The sequence below is a fragment of the Myxine glutinosa genome, chromosome 8 (assembly GCF_964187855.1).
Source record: "Myxine glutinosa chromosome 8, kmMyxGlut1.1, whole genome shotgun sequence".
Classification (NCBI taxonomy): Eukaryota; Metazoa; Chordata; class Myxini; order Myxiniformes; family Myxinidae; genus Myxine; species Myxine glutinosa.
In genome coordinates, this window is record NC_136268.1 from 2,637,903 (window position 1) to 2,648,285 (window position 10,383).

General features: G+C 44.8%; 1 protein-coding gene across 1 annotated transcript in view; it reads left to right on the forward strand.

Annotated features, from left to right (window-relative positions):
- The first annotated feature begins 330 nt into the window (after positions 1–330).
- LOC137412855 (kinesin-like protein KIF13A) overlaps positions 331–10,383 on the forward strand; it is a 232,334-nt gene continuing 222,281 nt past the window's right edge. The window contains 2 exon segments of the mRNA XM_078782869.1: positions 331–458; positions 5,271–5,367. Coding sequence (XP_078638995.1) covers positions 404–458; positions 5,271–5,367 — 152 coding nt within the window. The 5' untranslated portion in view covers positions 331–403.

Consider the following 10,383-nt stretch of genomic DNA (forward strand, 5'->3'; position numbering starts at 1 on the left):
TTTTATGCCAGAAAAGCTCCCATTCATCACCGATGAATTAATCGCCAGGGTTCTCGCGAGAGTGTACGCCTCGGTTGTAAAAGTGGGCGGAGACATGAAGCTGGGTGGGTGGAGCTCGAAAAGTGTGAGACGTCAGTTTGTAAAAGTGGGCGGGGACCTGAAGCAAGCTCGTGCTGAGTGGGTGGAGCTAGAAGAGTGTGTGACGTCAGTTTGTAAAAATGGGCGGGGACTTGAAGCGAGCTGGTGGTGGGTGGGTGGAGCTCGGAGAGTGTGAAACGTCACGGTTTCTAAAGGTGGGCGGGGACTTGAAGCGAGCTGGGGCTGGGTGGGTGGAGCTCGAAGCGTGTGAGACTGTGAGTTGGCGTGAGAGACAGGAACGCAGGGAGACACTTTGGCCCGCACCATGGGCGACTCCAAGGTGAAGGTCGCCGTGCGGGTCCGGCCGCTGAACCGCAGAGGTAAAGTGGGCGTGAGGAGGTGAAGGATTATGGATGAGGAGAAAGAGCGATGTGTGGAGGGAATGTGGCGAAGTTTCCACGAGAGGCTGAGGAGTGAGGGGATCGCATGAGCGAGAGGCGAGTGAGTGTTGTTAATCCGAATACAGTAATAGTGTGTGTGGCCGTGTGAGAGTGTGGCCGTGTGAGTGTGTGGTCGTGTGAGTGTGTGGCCGTGTGAGAGTGTGGCCGTGTGAGAGTGTGGCCGTGTGAGAGTGTGAGTGTGTGGCCGTGTGAGTGTGTGGCCGTGTGAGAGTGTGGCCGTGTGAGTGTGTGGCCGTGTGAGTGTGTGGCCGTGTGAGTGTGTGGCCGTGTGAGTGTGTGGCCCTGTGAGAGTGTGGCCCTGTGAGAGTGTGGCCGTGTGAGTGTGTGGCCGTGTGAGTGTGTGGCCGTGTGAGTGTGTGGCCGTGTGAGTGTGTGGCCGTGTGTGCGCCTGTGCCTCGTGACTGGTGAGGTCACAAACTTACAAACTGACGATGGAGTGTTTCTTTCACACTCGAGTGTTAATTCCCGCCTTCCTCGGGTTCGCTCACTGCGTGCGTTTTGTTTACACTTCGACTTCTGGGTCTTGGTCATTTCGTTCTTTGTTTAACTTTAACCAACGTGCGCTAAACTAACCACACAAGGGGCGGACTACTTCTGTGACGTTTCCATCAGACTCATGAAGACTTGTACCTGGATACACCGATTATAACCTGGAGGACTTGTACCTGGATACACAGGCTATAACGTGGAGGAATTGTACCTGGATACACAGGTTATAACCTGGAGGATGAGTACCTGGATACACAGGTTATAACCTGGAGGACTAGTACCTGGATACACCGGTTATAAAGTGGAGGAATTGTACCTGGATACACAGGTTATAACGTGGAGGAATTGTACCTGGATACACAGGTTATAACCTGGAGGACTTGTACCTGGATACACAGGTTATAACCTGGATACACAGGTTATAACCTGGATACACAGGTTATACCCTGGATACACAGGTTATAACCTGGAGGACTTGTACCTGGATACACAGGTTATAACGTGGAGGAATTGTACCTGGATACACAGGTTATAACGTGGAGGAATTGTACCTGGATACACAGGTTATAACCTGGAGGACTAGTACCTGGATACACCGGTTATAACGTGGAGGAATTGTACCTGGATACACAGGTTATAACGTGGAGGAATTGTACCTGGATGCACAGGTTATAACCTGGAGGATGAGTACCTGGATACACTGGTTATAACTTGGAGGACTTGTACCTGGAAACACCGGTTATAACCTGGACGACTTGTACCTGGATACACCGGTTATAACCTGGAGGAATTGTACCTGGATACACCGGTTATAACCTGGAGGAATTGTACCTGGATACACATGTCATAACCTGGAGGAATTGTACCTGGATACACTGGTTATAACCTGGAGGACTAGTACCTGGATAGACCAGTTATCACCTGGAGGACTTGTACCTGGAGACACAGGTTATAACTTGGAGGACTAGTACCTGGATACACTGGTAATCACCTGGATGAATTGTACCTGGATACACCGGTTATAACCTGGAGGACTACTACCTGGATACACAGGTTATAACTTGGAGGACTAGTACCTGGATACACCGGTTATAACTTGGAGGACTTGTATCTGGATACACCTTGATTTATTTTCCAATAACCGTCATTCCATTGGCCACGTATCTTCTAATTCGAAAAATAGCATGAAGGTAATCTTATTATAATTCACCAAATGTCAGTCCGTCTGTTCCCAGGTACCGCAAAAACGGCTGAACCGATCGCAACAATTTTGGGTGGGTAATCCTGGGACCCCCTGGAGTAAAATAAGCCATATTGTTTTTCCAATTTGTTTTTCCAATTTTTCCAAACACGGATATAACCTGGAGGACAAATAATATTTACCGATATGAACAGCTTTTATTGAAATTCTACAAATACTGTTTAGATTTTGATGATTTGCGTGTGATATGATTTAACAGATGTTTATATGAATTGTTAAACTACAGACTTGGCATTTAATATGGAATATATATTTTTTCTTGACTTGGGTTTGCTTTCTTAACTCAGTATATCAATCTGGTGAGTTTATTTTACACTTTGGTGATTTGTTTGTTAAAAGAACCATGTCACTGATTGTCTGTTGCAGCAAGAAGTCAACAACAGGATTATATCACAGGTGGCGTGGCAAAATGTACGGACAGGTGCATTTGATGATTGGCTTCACAGTCGGGTATACAAGGGTTGTTGCGTTCTGTATTAGTGGAAAACAACTGCTGCACGTCTCCAAAAGTTATTGCCGCTTCCTCTGGAGATGGTCCGTCAACTCGACATTGCTGTTTGTCATGGAGTGGTGGCTTTACGAAATTACGGCATGAAACAGTGTGCCATTGCTTGGCAGTATGGCATCACTCAAGGTCATGTGTCAAAGATCCTGAAACGAAATGCTCAGAGGGGTGTCCCTACTCCAATACCGAGGCCAGGACGTCCCCGCAGAACCACCAGGAGGGATGATCGCCAGCTGCACCGGTTAGTCCGCAATGGCCGTACCAACTCAGCTAATCGGCTTAGGGCTGAGTGGCAGCAACTGACAAATGTGCCTGTATCCAGAAGGCTAGTCAACCAATGGCTGGTTCAAGCAGGCTATCGTGCCAGGCATCCCCTGAAAAAGCCACGCCTGACCAGACAACACCGCCAGCGCCGATTGCAGTGGGCCAGAGAGCACCGTCAATGGCAGCCAGGACACTGGAATCATGTGACCTTCAGTGACGAGTCTAGATTTCTGGTCTATCGTCAAGATGGCCATGTCCGAGTGTGCAGGCAAGTGCATAAAGCCTACAACAAAGATTGTATAGTGCCAAGAGTCCAAGCTGGAGGTGGTGGGGTGACCGTTTGGGCTGCTTTTCATGCAGGGGGCAAAACACCTGCTTGTTCTGAATGGAAACCTGAACCAGTTCAAGTACAGGGCCATTCTGGAAGAAACATTGCTTCCATTTGCTCGTGCAGCCTTTCGAGGAAACTTTGTCTTCCAAGATGACAATGCACGGCCTCATCGTGCTCGCATGATCCAACACTTTCTTGCTGACCGTGGTGTAGAGCATATGGAGTGGCCTGCCATGTCCCCGGATATGAATCCGATAGAGAACTTGTGGGCAGAATTAACGCGTCAAAGCGACCACTTGGACCAGCAGCCGACCTCTGTGCGTGAATTGCAGCAGGCTATTGTCACTGCATGGCAAGCGATTCCTGTCCAAACCTTGGCAAATCTCGTGAACAGCATGCCTCAACGTGTGCGTGCTCTCCTGAATGCTCGTGGGGGTTACACAAAGTACTGAACTGTAATTTTACTGTCCGTAATCCCAGTCATAATTTAACTTTTGTTTTTGTTAAAAACTTTTTTGGCTAATGTGCAAAATAAAGAGATACTTCTGGAAAACGTACAGAAGTTTAACACAGTACTGTCCTTGAATTGAGTTCGATATCAGTTTACATCACTTTCAAGGATCAATTTATTTGTTTCGAAATGTCAAATGTGGTTTTTGTTTCTTTTAAAGGTCACATTAACAAAATCTAGAATAATTTCAACATAATTCCAATGAACTTTTGGTTTTAATACATCTTGAAAAGTAAGTTCACCCCCACAATAAAAATATTCCATATTAAATGCCAAGTCTGTATAAAAAGCCTTCAATTTCTGATGTTTTACCTTTTCATTTGGGCTTCCCAATTGAAGCCCCACCCGTAGGACGGGCACTGTTGCTAGTAATCCATAATTTGTGCAGCTTCTTCCCTCTACCCCGGCAACCCTTAAACCTTCGACGATTGCCAAAGTTGACCCGACTTGTCCTGTTCACCGCGCGTGAAGCTGAATTTTGGATTTTAGAATTTTCTTGTCCACTTTTGCTTTGTTTCTTTTGGCGAGCTGTCGTGTAGTTTGCGTGCTGTGCCAGTAGCATGCAGACACGAATTCTATCTCTGAGTGTTAGAATGAAAAAGATCTGATCATTTGCAGTCACCCATAAATGGATATTTTGCTAATGGATCCATGCACATATTACGTTTGCAGCAATGTTGGAATTTTTTGTTGACCTCCCTCCCCACCCCCTCTCCCTCCACCCCTGCTTTTCCTCGTATGCCCGATACCATCTTCTTCCTCCCATCTCTCTCCCATTCCATCCACCACCAAATTCAATTTCCTCCATTTCTCTTGATTTTTCTTCCCCGTGGTGGTTTTCCCATTCAAATTATCATTTTGGACTTTGAGGAACAGATTTAAAAGAAACCCCAAACCAACCCAGTTGAGATCTTTGGAAGCTCTTGGTGGGACTTGGACATTGATATGCATTTTGAGATGCAAATGTTCCATTGATGAAGCATTAAGGAAAATAAAAACCTGCTGATGTGGCTCAAAGGGGGGTGTACTCTGTTTAGTTGGTGTGCTCTCACATGCCTGGTCAAACGTATTTTGATACACCCCGTAATGTTGTACAATGGACAGTGACCGCAGACCCTTAAGTGGATCTCCAACCCACAGGAGCATGGCTTAGGGGAGCACGGCATGTGCATGGCTGCATTATTGATGAAGTTAATGGAAATTATGGCAGAGAAAAGGTCCTGGAGTCGGTTTGTGTGTGGTTTATGTAATCTGATCTGGGCAGGCACCACCCCCACCCGTAGTCCTCCTCTGGTGTTATCGATGTTCCATTAGATGAATGACAAGCCAGTGGTTCGTTTGTTCAATATTCGTGTGTTTTTGTGCAACAGAGATCGATCTGCACACTCACTGTGTGGTGGACATGGAAGACAACCAAGCTGTGCTCTACCCACCCTGTGCAAGGACAACTGGCCAAGATGGAGACAGGTTTGGCAACTGGGATGAGAGGGAGGCAGACACGAGGATAGAAAATGAGACATAGAAAAAAAAGAAGGATATATATATATATATATATATATATATATATATATATACTGTATATACAGTCACATGAAAAAGTAAGTACACCCCATGAAAAGTTTTGAATTGTTCAACATATTTCAACATACAGCCATTTGATCTTCATTTCAACAATATTGATAGATAAAGGTGATATAATATAACAAATATCATGAAACATTTACATTTTGTAGTCCATTGTATAATTTAAATAAACATAAATGCAAATTTCGCATGTCGAAAAAGTAAGTACACCGCTACATTTATCACTACTTCAAATACCTAAAATTAGAATCAGGTGCACCAGCTCAGGTGCAAATGATTAGAACATCGTTAGAGAGGATCTTGGAGGAACCTGTCTTATTTAAACCTCAGACATTTAGTTTGGTTTGCCCTTTGTTGTTGAAGTGTGCGGCGTCACCATGCCTAGATCAAAAGAGCTCTCTGAGGCCTTCAGAAAGAAGGTTATCGATGCCTACGAGTCTGGGAAGGGATTTAAAAAGATCTCCAAACAATTTGAAATCAATCATTCGACTGTCCGGAAGATCATCTACAAGTGGAGAAGATTCCAAACAACTGCCAACTTGTTCAGGCCAGGCCGCCCCAGCAAGTTCAGCCCGAGAGCAGACCGCAAGATGCTGAAAGAAGTCTCGAAGAACCCCAGAATGTCATCACGGGACCTACAGGTAGCTCTTGCCACTGTTGATGTCAAAGTGCACGAGTCTACCATGAGAAAGAGCCTGCACAAATTTGATCTAATAATAATAATAATAATAATAATGCATTTATTTTATATAGCGCTTTTCAGGAAGCCCAAAGACGCTTTGACAGAGTGCAAAACATAATGCATAAAAAAACCACCTTTAGAGGCCATTTTTCCCCGCAAGCGGGGGTTGGCCTTTTTCGGGAACTGTGGTTGTTGTTTTTCGGTCCCCTTTTTGAAGCAATGTTTTACGGCCGGATGCCCTTCCTGACGCCAACCCTTTTTGCCGCCTTTAACGACAAGCAGGGAATTACCAGTGAACTGGTACTCAATTTGCCATCTCGGAAGGATGACAGGCTGAGTCAACCCCCCTGGCGTTAATTCAGCGATTGACCGGGATTCGAACCCAGGATCCTAGGATCCTAAGCCGGCACCCTAGCCGCTAGCCCAACACCAGGGACTTAGGGAACAATTGCAGAGAGCATAGCAAAACATAAAAACAATTTGAAAAAAAGAAGAATCAATAGGGAAATATTCAAAGCACAAAGGAGGGAGAAGGAGAGGAGATAGTCAGGGGTTAGATGCTGTGGGTTAAATGTTGAATGCAGTGTTGAACAGGTGGGTCTTGAGTGATGTTTTGAATGTGGTGAGTGAGGAGGAGTCTCTGATGGTGTGAGGTAGCGAGTTCCAGAGGGTGGGAGCAGCGATGGAGAAGGCCCTGTCCCCCCAGGATCTAAATTTGGTCCGGATGGGGGGGGGGGGGGGGGGGGTCAGGAGGTTGGTACCAGCAGAGCGGAGGTTGCGGGTGGGAGTGTGTCTGGAGAGGAGGTCAGCCAGTTAGGATGGGGCCAGGTTATGGAGGGCTTTGTAGGTCAAGAGGAGGATTTTGTACTGGATTCTCTGGGAGATGGGGAGCCAGTGAAGCTTGCAAAGGACGGGGGTGATGTGGTCACGGGTCCGGGAATGGGTGAGTAGACGGGCAGCGGAGTTCTGAATGTATTGGAGTTTATTGGTGATTGTTGAGGGTGAACCATAAAGGAGGCTATTGCAGTAGTCCAGACGGGAAGTGATGAAGGCGTGGATGAGGGTTTTTGCAGCCACGGAGGAGAGGGATGGACGGAGACGGGCAATGTTTTTCAGGTGAAAGAAGGCTGTCTTTGTGATATGTTTAGTGTATTTGTCGAAGGAGAGGGTTTGGTCAAAGATGATGCCAAGATTCCGGATGTGAGGGGAGGTGGATACTGGGAAACCGTCGATGTTGAGGGCAAAGTTATGGGTGGACTTGGTGAGCGTTTTTGGGCCAATGATGATTATTTCAGATTTATCACAGTTAAGTTTGAGGAAGTTGATTTGAAGCCAGGATTTTATTTCAGTGATGCAGTTTGTCAGGATAGAGTGGGTGGCGGTGGAGATGGACTTGGTGGAGATGAAAAGCTGGATGTCATCTACATGGGAGGTGTGCCAGGAGGAAACCTTTGCTGTCCAGAAAGAACATCAGGGCAAGACTAAAGTTTGCCAATGAACACCTAGGCAAAGACCAGCACTTCTGGAACAATGTGCTCTGGACAGATGAGTCAAAGGTAGAGCTATTTGGCCACAGTACCAGAAGACATGTTTGGCAAAAACCAAAGACAGCATTTGACCACAAGAACCTGATACCAACTGCAAAGCATGGTGGTGGAAATATTATGGTTTGGGGCAGCTTTGCTGCATCAGGGCCTGGGCAGCTCACCATCATAGAATCCACTATGAATTCTTCATTGCACCAGAGGGTGCTTGAGGATAATGTGAGGCCATCTGTCGGAAAGTTGAAGCTCAACCGAAGGTGGACCTTGCAACATGACAATGACCCTAAACATACCAGTAAATCCATCAACGAATGGCTGAAAAGAAAGAAATGGAGGGTGCTGGAATGGCCAAGTCAAAGCCTGGATCTAAATCCCATCGAGATGTTGTGGGGGGATTTGAAACGAGCTGTGCATGCAAGAAACCCCTCAAACATCGCACAGCTGAAAGAATTCTGCATGGAGGAGTGGGCAAAAATTTCTCGCAGTCCATGTCAGAGACTGGTAGACAGTTATAAGAAACGCCTACTTGAGGTCGTTTCTGCAAAAGGGGGCAATACCACCTATTAGTGCCAAGGGTGCACTTACTTTTTCCACATGCGAAATTTGCATTTATGTTTATTTCAATTATACAATGGACTACAAAATGTAAATGTTTCATGATATTTGTTATATTACATCACCTTTATCTATCAATATTGTTGAAATGAAGATCAAATAGCTGTATGTTGAAATGTGTTGAAAAAGTCAAAACTTCACATGGGATGTACTTACTTTTTCACGTGACTGTATATACTGTATATCCAAATGAGGTTAACAATCCATATGGGGCAGTGTTTAATGCAGCATTTCCTGGATTTAAAAGTTTGTCTTGGACACGTGTTTCTGCCTTAATCACATAATCAGAAGGAGAAACGTGATCATTAAAATGGAAGACTTTGGAGGAGAATGTTGGGGAGTTTTGAGGTCCATTTGTGTGGACTTGGGGTGATGGGGGTTGTTGTGGACTTGGGGTGGTTTTGGACTTAGGGTGATGGGGGTGGTTGTGGACTAGGGGTGGTTGTGGACTTGGGGTGATGGGGGCGGTTGTGGACTTGGGGTGGTTGTGGACTGGAGTGATGGGGGCAGTTGTGGACTTGGGGTGATGGGGGTGGTTGTGCACTTGGGGTGATGGGGGAGGTTGTGGACTTGGTGAGGGGGAGGTGGGAGGGAAGTGGTGGAGAGATAGAGATAGTTAGCACATACACACATTCATTGTGATGAGAGTCATTGGCTGTCCTTGGAGGTGGAGGGGAGGGGGGAATTTGGGCAGTCATGGCTTTAATAGTGACAATACGAGTTCCCAGGCAAGGAAGTTCAACACATGAGGAGGCCATTGGGCCCATCAAGCATGCACAGTTTTCCAACTTGAGGTTGTTTGTTTATCCTTTCTTGTCCTTTTAAGAATTTTGAGCATTAAACAAGGAAGCAGCACATACCATGTTTAGTCTTTGGTATGACTCGGCGGGGTTTAAACTGCTGACCTCAGATTCAGAGCGACACTCTAACCATTACATCACTGAGTCTGTTTGTAACATATGTCTCTCTCCAATGATGGTCCAATATATAGTCGATGCTCATGCCACAGCCATAGGCCGAGAGCGTGAGTATTGTGATGAACCCGTCTGTGTGTTGTTTGTGTGTTGTTTATATATACGCAGTGTATGATGCAAAGTGGGGTAAAGCAATTGCTTAAGTTTGTCTGTTTCTGTCTGTCTGTCAGTCAAAATGTTTGAAAATCATTCCAAACAGGAAACTTGCTGTTTTTAGGGACTCCATAAAGGACACAAACAACAAGCACGAATAACTAATTGTACGTGGCTCCTTTCCTATGCTATCTCCAGGCGCTGTATGATGTCATTTCCGGGCACCGAAGGGGGCCCGGCAATGACTCTCGCTGAAAGGGAGTACTCAGTTTTCACTCCGGTTTCTTTCTTGTTTGTTTGTCTGGGCGATATCTCAGCCAGCCTTTGAGCCAGGAAGCTGAAATTCCAGCACAATAGTGAGCAAGTGCTTTGGCAAAAACAGTATTTTTTTTTAATTTTTGATTCATCAATTAATTGATTAGTTACTTAATTATTATTGATTAATTAAGTACTTATTTATTTCCTTTCTCTTCTGGGCATTATCTCAGGCACCTTTTGAGTTAGGAAGCTGACATTTTGGTATGACAATGACCAAGTGATTTGGCTGTAAAGGCTATTTTTGATTTATTGATTAATTAATTAATCGATAAATTATTTAATTATTCGATTAATGAGCCAATTTTTTTTTTTTTAAGTTACAGATTCGGATGAAACGGTGGTGGTTTATTTATTCTATTAGCCAATTGATTAATTATTTAATTAGTTTATGATTATTATTTATTTATTTTCATTATTAATCATCTATTTATTTTCTTTCTCATCTGGGCGATATCGCAGGCACCTTTTGAGCTCGGAAGCAGATATTTGGACACGACAGTGACCAAGTGATGTGGCCATAAAGTATATTTTTGATTTATTGATTAATCAATTGATTATTTAATTTTTCGATTAATGTAATTAATTTTCAAAAAGTCACAGCTTTGGATGATGCACTGGTGTTTTAGGTATGTTATTAGCCAATTGATGATGAAAATATTTTACAATCATTATT